Source organism: Podarcis tiliguerta (genome assembly GCF_965153285.1).
Source record: "Podarcis tiliguerta genome assembly, chromosome: 7".
Lineage (NCBI taxonomy): Eukaryota > Metazoa > Chordata > Lepidosauria > Squamata > Lacertidae > Podarcis > Podarcis tiliguerta.
Window position 1 is genome coordinate 88,064,516 of NC_139540.1, and position 17,244 is coordinate 88,081,759.

The 17,244-nt window shown below is 45.2% G+C and overlaps 1 protein-coding gene across 5 annotated transcripts in view; it reads left to right on the top strand.

Annotated features, from left to right (window-relative positions):
* SEMA5A (semaphorin 5A) overlaps positions 1–17,244 on the top strand; it is a 142,052-nt gene that overhangs the window by 96,102 nt on the left and 28,706 nt on the right. For all 5 annotated transcript variants that reach the window (XM_083448595.1, XM_083448599.1, XM_083448598.1 and 2 more), the window contains exons 11-14: positions 12,073–12,280; positions 13,501–13,618; positions 15,496–15,677; positions 15,985–16,128. In XM_083448595.1, coding sequence (XP_083304721.1) covers positions 12,073–12,280; positions 13,501–13,618; positions 15,496–15,677; positions 15,985–16,128 — 652 coding nt within the window. The remainder of the gene's footprint in view (positions 1–12,072; positions 12,281–13,500; positions 13,619–15,495; positions 15,678–15,984; positions 16,129–17,244) is intronic.

Genomic DNA, 17,244 nt, shown 5'->3' on the forward strand with positions numbered 1-17,244 from the left:
TATTGGAGTAATTGAAGTCTTCCATTACTGCAGTCTCCTTGATTTCATTATCCATCTCAAAATCCCCATAGGAATTTCATGGCATTGCTTGTGACAGGTAGATGTGGATCACATATTATTTCAAATTTTACATGTTTATCTGTGTGCTGCAGCTTTTATATTTTTACAATTTTGAAGTGCTTCATTCAAAGCAACCACATGGTACCTTATGTTATGTTACTTATTTATTTCCCATTTAAATTCTTCTTCATAGGATATACAACCCCCCTCCTTCAACATAGCTTATGAAATGATAAAAACACAACAATTTAAAACCAGCTGTTCAAAATGCACACTAAATGACTCATAAAATAACATTCATAAAAATGATGAGTACATAACTGTAGATGCATCACACTTTGTGTGCATACATAAAACAGGGCTTTAAAATTACAATGTCATATATAATTTACAGCTTAGTAGTTTTAAACCTGATTTTACCCTGCAGAGTTCTTCACTTTCAGACAGTGTAATGTTGCAGATATTTACCCTCCTACCTGGCAGCACTAATGGAGGCAGGACTTATAGTGGAGAGCCTTGAATCTGCATATTGCATGTTTTCCTCGAAATATTAAATAGTATGGGAAGCAAAGGAAGCAAGTGAAACCGGGCCAAGGGATGCCGTAGGAGCCAGGAAGAAGCTAAGAGGCAGAAATTACTCAGATGCAACTGATGATCTTTTGTATGTCTTTTGAGTTCTGAAGATTTTAAAAACACTAATACAGTGGTACCTCTGGTCACATACTTAATTTGTTCCAGAGGTCCGTTCTTAACCTGAAGCACCACTTTCGCTAATGGGGCCTCCTGCTGCTGCCGTGCCGCCAGAGCACGATTTCTGTTCTCATCCTGAAGCAAAGTTCTTAACCCGAGGTACTATTTCTGGGTTAGCGGAGTCTGTAACTTGAAGCATATGTAACCCGAGGTACCACTGTAGTGTACAAAACTTCTCCCTCCATTCATTTTTATTTATAACTAACAACAGTGTGCTGCAAGCAAGTGTTTAGCTGGGAAAGTGTGTCTGTAGCAGAAGTCTTTTTAGCAGCAAGGTTGTAATTATGTGGATTTCTTTCAACTTGGCTGCTGTTAATTGCAGACAGAGCTCAAGAATGTTCATCCATTGTATCATATAGGAATGTTCCCTGACCCTCGTATATGGGTATGTTTTTTGTTTAGGAGAACCACAGTGTCCTTGCCCATAGTAACTGGAGACACAGTGGTGTGTCATTTACACTCTTGGATAGACCCAAAGTTGTTGAGCTAAAACTACCTCTGTAGCCAACACCTTACCCTCCAGTTGTTGTTGGACTGTGGCTCCCATTATCAGCCCCAGCCAGCATGGCTAATGGTCGGGGGGGGGGGGCTGGGAGTTGCAGCAAAAAAAGAGAAATTAACCCTGAAGAGGTAAGCTTGGAAGGTGTTAGTGCCAGACTTAGGTAAAATGAGACAGGTTCCCATTGTTCACCTCTGCAGCCACAAATACATATACAGTGGTACCTCGGGTTACAGATGCTTTAGGTTACAAACACTTCAGGTTACAGACTCCGCTAACCTGGAAGTAGTACCTCGGGTTAAGAACTTTGCTTCAGGATGAGAACAGAAATCACGTGGCAGCAGCGGGAGGCCCCATTAGCTAAAGTGGTGCTTCAGGTTAAGAACAGTTTCGGGTTAAGAATGGACCTCCGGAACAAATTAAATATGTAACCAGAGGTACCACTGTACTTGTTTGCTATGCTATATAAATCTGTGCCTTGGCCCATTAGCAATTTATCACGCAGCCCAGCAGAATAAATCTCTCTGTGCTCGGACTGTGCATACTTACCGTAAGTTCATGTGCAAGTCTGGATATGTGGATCAGGGATGTTTCTAGTCTGTGTGTGGTCTCAGGGCAGGAACCAGAAGTGAACCTTTGAGCTGACGAAAATCTTGAAAGAGCCACTACTAGCGGTTTCTCTCTTTCTATCTGTCTTGCCTTGTTCCTCACTCGCTCTCTCCCTCTCCTTCCAAGTGCTCAAATACAGTCTCGTAGGATTTTTTAAAATAAGAAAATTAAGTATCACATTTTCTTGTAGAGATTTATCCTGTAGTCTCCAGTTTTCCATAGAGGTGCATAGTAATTACTTTTGAAGCATCAGTATATATTCCTGCATCAGCCCTTTGTGGAGTTGCACCCTCTTTCTTTCTGCTTCAGTATACATGGCATGGCTACAAAACAGCACTTTGTGCTCATAACCTCTGGTCCAGTGTTTCTCACCCGAGACCTCCTGGGCCACTGAGCAAATCACATTTGAATATGAAGGAAGTATTAAAAGCAGTTTTAAACATGGCATAGCATAAAGTCACTATGGCGTCCGTTCATGTCTATGTGTTTGGGTCACTTGAGCATTATCCCAGCCCCATGGAAGCCCCATGGGACAGTGGCTCTCATGTGGTTTGGGGAATGGGCAAAGGGCCCGGTATCTGTGGTTGGCAGCAGAAGACGAACAGGCTGCACCTTGTCTTGCCAAAGCCCATTATTTGCAGGGAGAAGGTTTCTTTTGGAGGAATACCTCAGTGTCACAGAGGTCATTATCCCCTTGCCATACCCCAGTGTGGGGCCCTCCAGATATTGTTGGACCATAGCTCACGTCTTCCCTGGGCATTGAGTATGCTGGCTGGGGAAGATGTGGAAACTGGAGTCCAATAATGTCTCGAAGGTATCACATTGGCTCCCTCTGCCTTACCCTAACCAGTCTTAAAATGCCTTCTCGCTCGGTACTGTACAAGGACAGAATCAATCAAGAAAGGGCCCCCACTTGGCTGCTTGCTTCTAGCAACCTGTTTTAGAAGGCTGTAAGGAGCAAAAGCTTCTGGGGTATGAATGAATGAATCTTTATTTGCATCAGCTATTGGCCATAGCAATAAAACAACAATACAATATACAAAGAATAGAAATAAAAGGTCAATCATATGAAATACATTTTAGGGTTTTGAATCAATAGTCAAATAGTGGATCCTATTCTGATTGCCCCAGCTAAAAACCTTGCAACCTTTGCTGTCACCTGCTCATCTTGATCTGCCAAGAGAAAGGACCCTGTGGCAGTGGTTGGGCGACCCGGAATGGACAATAAAAGAGGGGTGATAATCTCATTCCTTGAGTCTTAATCAAGAGTGCAAGCCAGAAGGGCATGTGCCCCCGATTTGGTACTGCCATCTCCACAGGGACATAAGAGTTTTTCATGTGGAATCTGTTGGAATCATCTCTCAAGTACAGCCAAGGGCAATACATTCAATCTTGTGAGAGTAAAAGCGTGTCTATATTTTAGAATTGCTAGGTTCTGCAGATAGGGTGCCAGAGAGTCAAAATGGGAAGGAAGGTGGAAAATAGGCATACCATGGGCAAAATTTCCTTATTGAGGCCAAGTTGTTCTGGCGCTCGATATCATTTAGGCGTTGACAAATTAGACTGTTTGCTTTACTAAAACCCAAAGTGAGTAGCTGTTGTGGTGATAAACCACAAGAGTGAAATTTTTGATAGACAATTTTAGTCCAGGCGCTCTTGTGACCATCTTGCAGCACTAGGGATATTAGACTGGGGGGATTTGAATTTAGGTGAAGCCAAGAGTTAAGTGTCCTAGGCCGGATCTGTAATTCTACTGAGGGAAGATTAGCCTCTTTGCGCAATGATGTGCTTGGGGCACAGGGTGGTACAGAGAAAATTTGCCTTAAGAACTTTGATTGGACAGCTTCCGTAGATGCAAGGTGAGTGCCTGTCCACATCTGAGCCCCATGTAACAACTGTGCTAGGGGTTTAGCTTGGAACACTTCCAGGACTGAGAGTATATGTTTACCACATTTTGTGTGGAAAAGGCGTGTCAGAATTTTGGCGCTTTGGGATGCTTTTTCCTTTGCACATTTCTGGTGTGCTCCCCATGACCCTATAGACTGGAAAATAAGGCCAAGATATTTGAAAACTTTGAACTGTTCACTTAGCTGGTTGTCCATGCGCCATCTATGGGCCCTATAGTTTCTTCAGAAAACCATGACTTTTGTTTTCTTGTATCGTATTTTTCGCTCTATAAGATGCACTTTTCCAGACTTCCGGTTTGAGCGCCATCGGTTATGGCGGCTTCCCTCTGAACAGCGGAGGGGAGAGCTCTGAGAAAGCCGGGGTTCTACCGCTACGGCAGTGAGCCCGTGAAATAGTAGGCGGAGGAAGCCTATGACCGTGGGACTCGGCGGGCACCATTAGTGCCTCCCCAAAACGTCTCTGGAGCCCAGTAAGGGCCCCGGAGTGTGACGGGGGCTGGCGCGGTGCTGAGAGTCGATCGCTACTTCCTCGGAGCGACGTCGCATAGCTGTAATCGGAGAGCGCTCAACTTCTTCTTGGGACAAATTGGACTACAAAAGAAGTACCCGTGAGTAGGGGAAATACAGAAATTCTAAAGGACACAAGTATATAAATTTGGAAAAGAATTGGGACTTAAAGCAAAGAACGTAAATTTGGAACCGAAGCAGTAAGGTTTAAACCAGAGGCCTTTCTGGTCGACCAACAGGTGCAAAAGAAAGATAGGACTTTTTTTATGTATGCTACAGCAGCAGCAAGAATACTCATCGCACAGCATTGGAAGACACAAGAACTACCCACTCTGGAAGAATGGCAGATGAAAGTAATCGACTATATGGAACTGGCTGAAATGACTGGCAGAATCAGAGACCAGGGAGAAGAGACGGTGAAAGAAGATTGGAAGAAGTTCAAAGATTATTTACAGAAATATTATAAGATTAATGAATGTTAGAGGACATCAGATTGAATGTAATAAGGTTATTAGTTAAAAATTTTAAAAATTAAAAGATCCAACATTTTAAGATATAAGAATTGAACAAGCTAAATTAGGATATTTAAACTAAGATAAAAATTTAACTAAGACAGAGGGAAGGGATTTGCTGTCAGATGGTATGACTTGGAATACAGGGAAGGGAGGCTTGGGGAAGTCGGAGAAACAAGGAAATGCAAGGAACAGTATGAAGATAAAATTGTTTTTATTCCTTTTTTTGTAATTGTGTATTTTATTTTGTTCTGTTTGTTGTTTATTGTATGTTGTTTTTATTTTTTTTCTTATGTTAAACTTAATAAAAAATATTTAAAATAAAAATATAAGATGCACTTTTCCCCTCCTAAAAAGTAAGGGGAAATGTGTGTGCATCTTATGGAGCAAATGCAGGTGAGAGGCTCTGCTCAGTGCTCCCTTTAAAGAGCCGCACACACGCTCCACGCGCTCTTTAAAGGGAGAGTGGCTCTTGGGGGAGCCTTAGCCGCTCGCAGCCTCTCCCGGGCAGGGGGAGAATTCATGCCGCTGCCCAGGAGAGGCTGCGCGCAGCTATCCCATAAGCCAGGACAGCAAGCGGGATCACTGAGCTGCGATCCCGCTTGCTGTCCTGGCTTATGGGATTCAGAATATTTTTTTTCTTGTTGTTCTCCTCCAAAAACTAGGTGCGTCTTATGGTCTGGTGCGACTTATAGAGCGAAAAATACGGTGCGTCTTATAGGTCGAAAAATACGATAATTCACGGCCAGCTGTTCTCTCTGGAAATATCCTGAAAATGCTCTGATTAGTCTTTTTAGGCCTACTTTTGTTTGGGATAGAAGAACCGCATCATCTGCATATAATAGTATTGAGATGGGTTTTGTGGCCAATTTAGGGGTGGAGATGTTAGACACTGGACAATGTCATTTATATCCAAGTTGAACAGTGCCAGAGCTAGGATACACCCTTGCTTGAATCCCTTTGTGGCTTGTATAGATGCTGTAACTTGTCCATTTGTGGAGCAGCACACTTTCAGCACTGTACAGTGGTGCCCCGCAAGACGAATGCCTCGCAAGACGGAAAACCCGCTAGACGAAAGGGTTTTCCGTTTTGGAGGTGCTTCGCAAAACGAATTTGCTATGGGCTTGCTTCGCAAGACGAAAATGTCTTGCGATTCCTGGGGTTTTCCCCCCCTCCCCCCCTTTTTCCCAAGCCCCTAAGCCGCTTAACAGCTGTTCGCTAAGCCACTTAACAGCTGATCGCTAAGCCGCTTAACAGCTGATCTAAGCCGCTTAACAGCTGATCTAAGCCGCTTATCAGCTGATCTAAGCCGCTAATAGCCTTTTAGCAGCTAATCCGCTAATCCCTTAAGCCTTTAATAGCCCCTAATAGCCGCTAAACTGCTAATAGCGCTAATAGCGCTAATCCACTAATGGGCTTGCTTCGCAAGACGAAAAAAACCGCAAGACGAAGAGACTGGCGGAACGGATTCTTTTCGTCTTGCGAGGCACCACTGTATCTTCATATAAGCATTTGATCAAGTACAGTAGTCTTTTGTCTATACATGAGGAGTTCAGATTATCCCAGAGTCTTATTCGCGAAATTGAGTCAAATGCAGCTTTCAAATTGATGAAAACAGCGTAAAGCACACCATGTGGTTTCTTAGCTTACTTGTCTATGAGATGTGCTAGAACAAAGCAATGATCTAGAGTGGATCTGCCTTGCCTAAATCCTGCTTGCTCTTCGGTGAGAATAGCCTCATCGTCTATCCAGTCGGCTAGTTTGTTATAGAAGTGCTTTGCATATAGTTTACTAGTTATAGGTAACAAACTGATTGGTCTGTAACTAGCCAGATCAGATGTGAGGCCCTTTTTGAATATACCGCTGTGGCCCAGGCATCTGGGAGTAGACCAGATGAGTCAATAAGTGAGAAGAGTACCACAAGCAGGGGTGCCCACCAATCAATATTGGATTTCAAGAGTTCTGGAGGCAAGTGATCAATGCCTGGTGCTTTATTGTTTTTTAGCTGCATAATGAGGTTTTTGACCTCATTTATAGTTACTGGAGGCAAGGCTGGACTGTTAGCTGATTGGACTCAGCATCCTGGTCTCGATCGAGTGAGTGATAGAGGCTTCAAGAGGTTGGATAGCGCAGACTGGCACGTTGCGGTCATTCTCCAGGAGGCCTGATATAGTACGCCAGAAGAGGGAGGCGGCCTTGGGTATGTGTGATGTGGTGCTTGGCCTGGGTTTTGTTTCATGAGCATGTGCATTGCCTGATTTTGGGTAGGAAACCCAGGCAGTCACATCCCATTCAGAAACAGGTTTGTCTCATGATAGAGGGGTTAGGAAAACAGAATTTTTTGTTCCCTGATTCTTTTGTTCTTCATCAAAACTCTTTGTTTTGACTAGGGCACAGCCTTTTCTTTTGAATAATCACCGGGTGTAGAGATGAAGCCATTAAAAGCACAAGTCTGAAAAGGACAAGGCTGAACGAGAGTAGTCTTATTCAGAGGGATGTGAAAAGATAACCATAATTATCCTATTGCTGTAGAATAAGCATTTGGACAGCATGACAAGCAATTGTCAAAATACTTACTTGATTCTGAAAATGTACAGCGGATTGTCTCATGGCGTCCTCAAGATAGACTCAAGGAACTCAAATGAATTATCATTTTGGATGGTGCCTTTTAATGTATCTGAGGAGTTTGCAAATGAATTCACTTATCTGCACATTTTTAATGGATCATCACGTGCATAAATCTTTCTCTGCCTACTTCTCTCATCAGCCACTTTTCCTCCCCCACACCTTTGCCCCTCCAGCCAGGACACCCACAAGTAAGCTTGCTTCATAAGTGGAGCTGGGGAGGTGCAGAGGGGAAACGGTTGGTGGTTAAAGGATTGCACACAGCCATTCCAGACTGATGCTCCTAGATGCAAATTCTACTCCTCCTCCACCGCAGCTTCTCTGGCCTGATGCTGTTGCATAAGGAAAGAAATTAACTGAAATATTTCATATTAGCTCTTTCTAAGGGACTATTACTACATCTGAAATACTCTCGGTATTAACTGGTTACAGCAGCAGTACAGCTGCAATGCTAATATTCCTGTCCTCATCAGATTTAATTTCTATGGCAGCATAGCAGAAGACTCAGAATTCTCTCTTTAGAAGATCAGGTCAGAACCAGTTTGTGTTCAGGATCCAGCTTGTAATGTGTGCAAGTGGAGACCCATGGAAGGTTGCAACAAGCAAGGGAACTGCAGTGAGGGATGGATCCCAAAATGCCCTTCTTCCTTGTGTGGAAGAGCTGCTCAGAGCACTGAATGAGAAGAGGAAAACCTAATCCATGTTCTCCTTTCACAAGAAGATTGCTATAGAGCCTACCCCTTATAGTTAGTGTGGCGTCCTCTCTCTTAGCACGTTTGCAAAAGAGCACTATTTCCTTCCACTCATCACCTTTTGGATCCAGGCAGAGATATATGGAACTTTGTCCCCTGGTTTCCTCAGAAGTTTGGTGCTGTTTTCAGTTCTGTCCACAGAATATGTACACGCCTGTCTCCCGCTTTCGCTGTCTCAAACAAAGGCTTGTGTACCTAGCTGCTAGCCCTGGATAATTCAGTGCCAGCTGCACATTATCGAGTCCCATTGCAAAGGCTGAAAAGAGCAGCAGTGAAACTGGCAAGAACCTTTGCTGCAGGAGTGAAATTGACAAAGATTATATCTGATTAGCCTCCGAGACTAGATATAGACTTGTAGCATTCTCCCTCTATAAACTTCCCTGTTACCAACACCAGACACTTATGATACAATGTGTTGTGGGGAAAGAGAGCAATAGTGGAGGCCATACTAAGTGGCTTCATAGAGCTGTTTTAAGAGGAGGAGGAGGAGGAGGAGGCGACGACGACACTGTTCAGATGACTGGAAGCCGTGGCTGAATGGCTGCATGGGATCCGGTTGAAGTTAAATCCTTTGAAGACAGAGGTCCTTTGGCTCGGTCGAGATGGTATGGGCTTGGGGGCCCAATTCCTATCCCTTGCCGGGGGCACAACTGGTGCCAGCGCCTTCCGTCAAAAGTTTGGTGTAACATTTGATGCCTCCCTTTCCATGGAGGCGCAGATTGCAGCTACAACAAAGGCGGCATTTTTACATCTCCACCAAGCTAAGCAGTTGGCTCCTTACCTCTCTCGCCCTGACCTAGCCACTGTGATCCACGCGACGGTCACCTCCAGACTGGATTATTGTAACTCGCTCTACGTGGGGCTGCCCTTGAGACTGACCCAGAAACTCCAGCGGGTGCAGAATGCCGCAGCAAGACTCCTTACGGGGTCTTCGCTGCGAGATCACATTCACCTGGTGCTACACCAGCTACACTGTTTCCTGGTGGAGTACGGGGTCAGGTTTAAGGTGCTGGTTTTAATCTTTAAAGCCCTATACCAGGCTTCCTCAACCTCGGCCCTCCAGATGTTTTGAGACTACAATTCCCATCATCCCTGACCACTGGTCCTGCTAGCTAGGGATCATGGGAGTTAGAATCATAGAATCATAGAGTTGGAAGAGACCACAAGGGCCATCGAGTCCAACCCCCTGCCAAGCAGGAAACACCATCAGAGCACTCCTGACATATGGTTGTCAAGCCTCTGCTTAAAGACCTCCAAAGAAGGAGACTCCACCACACTCCTTGGCAGCAAATTCCACTGTCGAACAGCTCTTACTGTCAGGAAGTTCTTCCTAATGTTTAGGTGGAATCTTCTTTCTTGTAGTTTGGATCCATTGCTCCGTGTCCGCTTCTCTGGAGCAGCAGAAAACAACCTTTCTCCCTCCTCTATGTGACATATGTGAGTTGTAGGCCAAAAACATCTGGAGGGCCGAGGTTGAGGAAGCCTGCCCTATACGGCCTAGGACCCTCATACCTACGGGACTGCCTTTCCTGGTATGTCCCACGGAGGACCCTACGGTCTGCTAATAACAACACCCTGAAGATCCCGGGCCCCAGAGTGGTCAGACTGGCCTTGACCAGAGCCAGCGCCTTTTCAGTCATGGCCCCGGCCTGGTGGAACACTCACTCAAAAGAGACCAGGGCCCTGCGAGATTTGATATCTTTTCGTAGGGCCTGCAAGACAGAGCTGTTCTGCCAGGCCTATGGTCAGGGTTCAGTCTGACTCATTTTCTCTTTGTATAAGAACAAGCACAAAGGAGATTTCCTAGCCCGCTCACAGGTCCTTATAATATCAGTGGAAACAGTTGGTCCTGGTGAGAATTAACCGCTTTCAATTTAACCTGAGGACTGCCATTTGTTTAGTTTGATTTTAATTTTAATTTATTTGAATTAATTTTGGGATGCATTTTAATCAACTGATTGCTTGTTTTTATGTATATTGTGTTATTAATATGATGTTAGCCGCTCTGAGCCCAGCTCCGGCAGGGGAGGGCGGGATACAAATAAAAAATTATTATTATTATTATTAAGAAGAAGAAGAAGAAAAAGAAAGGTACATTTTTCAGAGCTAGAAACCCCCACAGCATCTACCTTCATTGGTCTGTTGACAAAAGCTTCCCGGACATTTAATACAGAGGAAAAGTGAAGAAGATGCTTTCTAACTCTGGACACTTTTGGTGTGTGTCTGAATGCCTCCCATCCTGCGTTCCGTTTTTAGATATCGTGTGCTGACCTTGCACCTATTTGTGGCTGCTGCTAAAATCCCTGGCTCTGAACTCCAGTGTTTCTTCATGACTTTGCTTCCAGCCCAGACCTGTTGCATTTTCTTGACGAAGATTTAATCTTCACAGTGTTACATTTTGATTTAATTTTAAATTAACTTTTCCTTTGTAATAGTCTAAGGATAGCATATCTGAGCGATTGAAAAATCATAAGAAGTGCAGTTTTCCCTCGAAGCCCCAGACAGAATATGATCTATGGTAATAATTACAGAAACAGAAATGAACAGAATGGGATATTAGAACAAACAGAATGTTTCCTTGACTTAAGCTTAGGTATCTAGGCCTCCACACAATACAAAGGAAACACTGGGAAAGAGAAGAGTGGGAGTTAATCTATGTCTCTGTCCCTGTTCACTGGACTGGATCATTCCCATGGTATTTTATCCAACAATTGCAGGCCTAACTGGGCAACAAGAGGCGCTGGACAGGAGATGCTCTCAGGCCTCCCTTCCCTAGAATGGCTGGCTGCCCTTGTGCCATGGGAGGAGCAAACAGAGTCCATTGCACGGTTCAGGGGTCTCTCTGCACATGGTATTGCATTCCTGGCCTTGTTTTGTATGAAGGGAAAGTGGCTGGCTGCCCAGAGGAACTCCAAACAAGAGTTGTGATTAACCTTTTGGTCAAGTGTGCTGCCAGTCCAAAGGGTGGGAGAGTGGCGTTCTAACGCATACTTTAGTGTACACTGAATCATTTCAATGCCTTGAGGTGATTTTGCCTGTAGTCTGTTGATCTAGAGAGCATCCATCAGGAGAGGCAGGCAGAAGTGCAGGTCTGATTCTGTCAGAGCCGGGATAGCTCAGCCAGTGGGGCAAAAGACTCTTCATCTCAGGGTCATGGGTTTGAGCCCCACATTGGGCAAAAGATTCCTGTATTGCAGAGGGTTGGACTAGATGACCCTTGGGGTCCCTTCCAACTCTATAGTTGGAACTCTACAATTCTATGATACCAGTATCACTTGTGGCACCCGTGCTGCAGGTTCACCACCCCATGAATCAGCAACTGGAAGCCTAAGGCAAGAGGAGAATAAGGATTGAATAGTGGCCACAGGAGTGAGATTTACTGGTTGTCCAGTTGGGGCAGTACCCTGGTCAGCCATTGCCCATCCCTTCTTCTAGGAGGCCCTGGGTTGAAACTAGTTGCCAATCAGTGCTCTGGAGCACAGTTACACTCCTGCGCAGCGCAGCAATTATTGCATATGTGAGGATGCAATAATTCACTGCTAGATCACCTGAAACAGTGTTCTTCAACCTTGGATCCCCAGATGTTGTTGGATTATGGCTCCCATCATCTCCATCCATCTTAAATTAGCACCGGTAAGCCGCAGAACTGGGAGTGAAATCTGCCTAAAAGTCCAAATCCAGGAGAGCTGTTTCCAGTCAGATTACACAACACCTTGCAAGATGGGCCATTTGGCCAATTCAGTGTCAGTTGGTTTCATGCAACGTAGGTCTCCTTTGAGTTGCAAGGAATGCATGCATCCTCTACTTGCATCATTGTTTTCACAAATAACTCCCTTCTCTTGCTGTTACAGATCATGGCACTATTAAGAAAGTACTTGCTCCAGTTAATCAAACATCGAGCAGCTGCTTGCTGGAGGAGATTGACATATTCCCAAAGAAGCAGTGGGAGCCCATCAGGAGTCTGCAGATTTTACACAGCCAAAGTGCTCTGTATGTGGGCCTTCAGAGAAGTGTGGTGAAGATCCCACTGAAGAGATGTCTGTTTTACAAAACACACAGGTATCTGGCTGGCTGACTTTGAGAAGTGCAGAATTCAAAGATATCAGGGATTTGTAAAAACGCATTACTGTTGGGGCCACCAGCCAATCCTAAAGAATTTTAGTTGATCATTCAACTTCCACTTAATCTATTAATTGAATGGGGGGTGGGGTTCCTCCAAGATGCATTATCTATGAAGATCAACCCCCATAAAATAAAGAGTTGGGGGAATCAAGACTTACTGCTAGCTGAGGAGAAAGTGGTGTGGTATGTGCATGTAGTTGTGGTATGTGCATGGTTGCCACAGTTTCTCTGGTTTGCACATGTGCTCAAGGACAGTTGAGGTCTATTGCACCCATCCAAAATAGCCTCCTATCAATTAATCAGCTGAAGCTTTAGTTGTTTAATATTCCAATTAAAGGGTTTAATAATTATCTAATCTCAGTAATATAATCTACAGTGCTTTTCCTTTTGGGACAAAGTAGAACATCTCCAGAAAACTATTAATTGCTCCAACAAATGGAGATTATCTGTAGGGAAATTCAACCTCTGAGACCTCTCTGGAATGGGGAGGAGAGTTGGGGAAGGGCTAGAATTCTCCCTCCTACTCTGCCCTACTTGTCAAGTGTGACAGGTCTTTTGCTAGAAACAGCAGCTCTTTCTCAAGCACAGGTTGTGGGTATCCATCTGTCTCGAGGGACAATGGAGTGCTCCTCCGGAGGCAAAGTCAAACTGCTGTGTTAGCAGCACTGAAGTGACCTTGGGGGTGCAAGGCTGGGCAGCAGGTATGAAGGTCCTGGGCTGCCCAGATGACAAGACCCCTCTCTCAGCCTTGCTGATGTGCAGACGGAAGCAGAGCAAAAGGCTTGGCCCCAGCTTGGCTGCAGGAGTTGCCGGAAGGGGGTGTACAAGGCGCCACCCAGCTGCCTTCAGGACTCCACTCTGGATTTGTGCAGGGTTCACTCCTGAGCCTTTTCTTCTCCTTAATGTGTCCCACAAGGCAGGTGGTACAGGTTTTTCCTCAGGGTCTACTCCCAAAGCCTTTCTCATGAATGAATATAGTCACAAGGCAGCAGAGATTTAGGATCAGAGTTTTCCTTCTCCTAGATGGGCTCCCTTCCCAGGTTGACAAGTCCTCTGTGCCCCTCTACGGCACATGCCTTCTTGAGCGGGGACCCACTTGAAGCCCTTCCTGGTGCACGATTATACTGCAGTCTGATGTTTTGGGTTTGTGTTTCCAGCGCATGTGTTGGATCCCAGGATCCTTACTGCGGCTGGGACCTGGTGCTCAAGAAGTGCACACCACTGGAAGAAAGCCTGAGTATGAGTCAGTGGGAGCAAAGCATCTCAGTGTGTCCAGTAAGTTCAATTCAGATTCTTCTTTTCCCTGAGTCCAAGTGATTCCCGCAGAAGTAAGTCTGAGTATTTGGGTCAAGGAAGTGATTATGCACAAATAATGTCAGTTCAAGCCTTCTTGTCTCTCTGATCTGAGCTACAGGCTGAACCTTTCTTCTTTCCTCTGCAAGCTGTTACGCAGCATGATTTGTATGTCTGAGTCATTAAGTTATCCACCAACAGTCTCACCTGCATAACAAGAGAAGATCCGTCTGTTGCAGCTGTAGGATGCTGGCAATTGCAGTTGTTGCGGAGAAGTGGAACGTCAGGCTGGCTGCGGAAGCCTCGCACAGGGATTGGGACATCCCAAGAGATGTGTGCTGTTGGCAGGAAGTGGGAAGGAATCCAAGGCTGTGCTGCAGGGAAATGCAGGTTTGGAGCAGAGTGGGAAGAAGGGAGTCTTGAGGAAGAAGAGTTCAGACAGGAAGCAGGGGGCTGAGCAGTCAAAATCTAGAAAGTTAGGTAGGCGAGCCCGAGTCTGAGGAGAAGGGGCTCCGTGAAAGGAGAGGTTGATAAAGAGGAAGACTGCCAGGAAGCCTCCCATGGGGCCCAGTGACAAGTGATGCTGTAAGCTGGCCCCGGAGGGCTGTGGGTTGGAGAGGCAGGAATGCCAGGCCAGGCAAATGGGAGGAAGGCTGGAGGACTCTTGAGCCTGTTGCTCCCAGCCTTGTTTAACTTGCTCATGGGACTTGGTAATGTCACACTTGCTCCCGGTGATCTGCCTGATGGGTTTATTGAGTCCAGACTAATTTTATTTCATTCTTACACCTTTGCACTGCATGATAGCCTTTTATCTGTGTCAATGCTAGTTGGATATGCTGCTTTTCTCTAAGCTTGAGGTATGTTGCGCTGGTGACCAATGTCATTCACATAATCATATATCATGGATTATGGACTATCGATGAAGGGAGACAGGCATGCTGTTGGGTGGTTGAAGGGTTTCTGACATGCATTCACCGCCTTCCAAGGTGTTGGTTTTTAAGGTAGAGATTGTGTATTGAAACAACTTCCACAACACTTAAAATGGCTGTCTACTTTCAGCCTATTTATTTTTAAGCCTGTGTTTCAACTCAATGCACCGAGTATCTACTTCAATTTATTTCTGGTCTATATGTATGAACTGAATTGCAAAACTGTGAACTGAACAGTTTCCCCGAAGAACCTAAGGTAATGTTGATGGCAGCAGGAAGCCAGTCTTTTTGATACACAATCATAGTATCTGCAGATTGCTGCATATAGCACAGCTGTTCGTGGTGTTGAATGGCTCGATGAACCCTGGCTGCCTCTGCTAAGAGACAGCTGGTAGGTGAGACAGCTGGTAATAAGTTTTGGGCACACTGTGGCCATGATCCAGCAGCTCCAGTTGTACATGCTGGGTCTTGAAGAGGCAAAAATACTCATCATGCATAATGAAAAATGTCTTGTGTGCAATGAGATAATTTCCCCTTTTGTAGAAAAGATGGAGAAAGCCTTTTGGTCTAGAATTTTGAGGAAATGGTAAAATGACAGCGATTGACACACATTGCCAGCAGAATCGCATCATAGTACAGTCCTCATAGGACTGTATCACTTCATGATGAAAGTGAGGAAGTCCCATGTTTAAATTTTCCCCATATGCAAAAACTCCCTGCGTATGGAAAGCTGTCACATCAGGGAAATAAAGCCCTTTTCCCCAGGCATGCTAATTTTTGAAATGCAGAAGTGTTTTTTGTTTTTTTTAATGAGAAATATTCAAGCATATGAAAGCAGTATAATTCAGCAAGAGCTGAGCTCCATGACTGCTGTGATTATTACCTTAACTATGGCAACCAGAGCTTGTCTTTTTGCCTTTTGCTTTCTAGGTAAGGAATCTGACTGTGGATGGCCATTTTGGAGCCTGGTCAGAGTGGAAGTCTTGCTCCCACGTGGACGGCTCCAGTGTGGGCTTTTGCCTCTGCAGAAGACGCTCGTGTGACAGCCCAGTTCCGAAATGCGGAGGGCGGCAGTGTGAAGGGCCAAGTCTAGAAGTGGCCAACTGCTCCAGGTGAGCCAAAGAAAGAGGAGGGGACCTGAAGGGGTGGGGAACTTTTCTGCAAATGGGTATTGATGTCGCACTTTGGGCCACTCCATACATGTTTTAGGTGTAAATGTAGGATCTTTTAGGTATAAACCTTAAAATGTCAACTATGGACGTGTATAGGATGTAATTTTTTAAAGAAAAAATCACTGGAGTAGTGAGAGAAAGGGGTGCTTAACTCTTTCCTTGCCTGTCCTCAGTCCAGATTTCCACAATCCCTTCCAAACAGCTGTTTCCCACGTAGGTTCAGAGTTCTGCTCCCTTATTCTTCTAGAAATGGAGGCTGGACTCCTTGGACATCGTGGTCCCCTTGCAGCACTTCCTGTGGGATAGGCTTCCAAGTCCGCCAGCGCTCTTGCACCAACCCAAGCCCTCGGCATGGCGGCCGTGTGTGTGTGGGACAGAACCGGGAAGAAAGGTAAGCTGCTCTCTCCTCGTCATTGACTTAACCTTTAGGTGTCTCCTTGATTCTATCAACCTCTTTCATTTCTTCTCCTTTGTGTCAATCAGCCTTTGCTCCTCCAATTTCTGCTATTTCTGCTTGTAGCATCCTTATAGTTACTGAGGGAATAAAAATTCAGTTGCAGTTTTCACTTAGTTGGGATCTCCCCAAATCAGCATTGCCACATAGTTCTGCCTCTCCCTGCAGTGCCTTTAGCCTGGCACATGACTCTCTGCAATTCAGGGGAAAGTGTATGATCTCTGCACTGGATTGTTAGCCAGCTGGTTTTTGATTTCTTCACTGAGTATTCTAAGGCTCTGTAAAGCGCTAGAGAATGCTTTCAAGGTTGTAGCTGCCTAACAATCTATGTTACATTAAAGCAGACTATGCTTAAAAAGTATTTTAATTGCTATATAAAGCTCACCTCTTCCAGCTTGGCAGAGCTGGGGGTCCTCATGCTTCCACCACACAGGCTCCATCACATTTTAAAGCAGAGGTTTTGAAATTTCCTGCTGTCAGGATACTCTTTACAACTTGACCTGTCTGCTTCCGGACCCCAGCACATCTGAAACAAAAATCTGGGGCATTGCAAAATCTTCTGGAGCATGTTTTCAGGGGAAGCAACCCAGAACATGCCCAAGGCTTCCTTGCAGATGTGCTTTGCAAGGGAAGATCTGTAATAATGCAGGAAGAGCTGCCCTTTGGGGAGGCTGTCCACTCTTGCTGAGTTCTCAGAAGCTCCAGGGCTTTCCTGGGCGCAGTCTGAAACTTCCCACCGGTATAATGACCAAGGAGGGGAGCCAAGGGTCAGGCTGCGTGGAAAAGAGCAGGCTTTTATCTTTGATGGTATCTTCTAAGTTCTGTGGAATGAAAAGCAGAATGCAACTAGACCGCTGTGAAAGAAGCAAACACTGCTCATGCAAGTAAATGGTGTGGCAAGGGAGCAAGTCACTGCCAGCCTTCTCCCAGCCCTGGGACACGTGGAGATAATTGCTGTAGTTAATTCCTTTTGCCTCATCATAACTATTACTAAGCTGCATCACCAAATACCGCCAGTATTGCTGCCCCCAACCCTGTAAGTCTGCTGGTGTT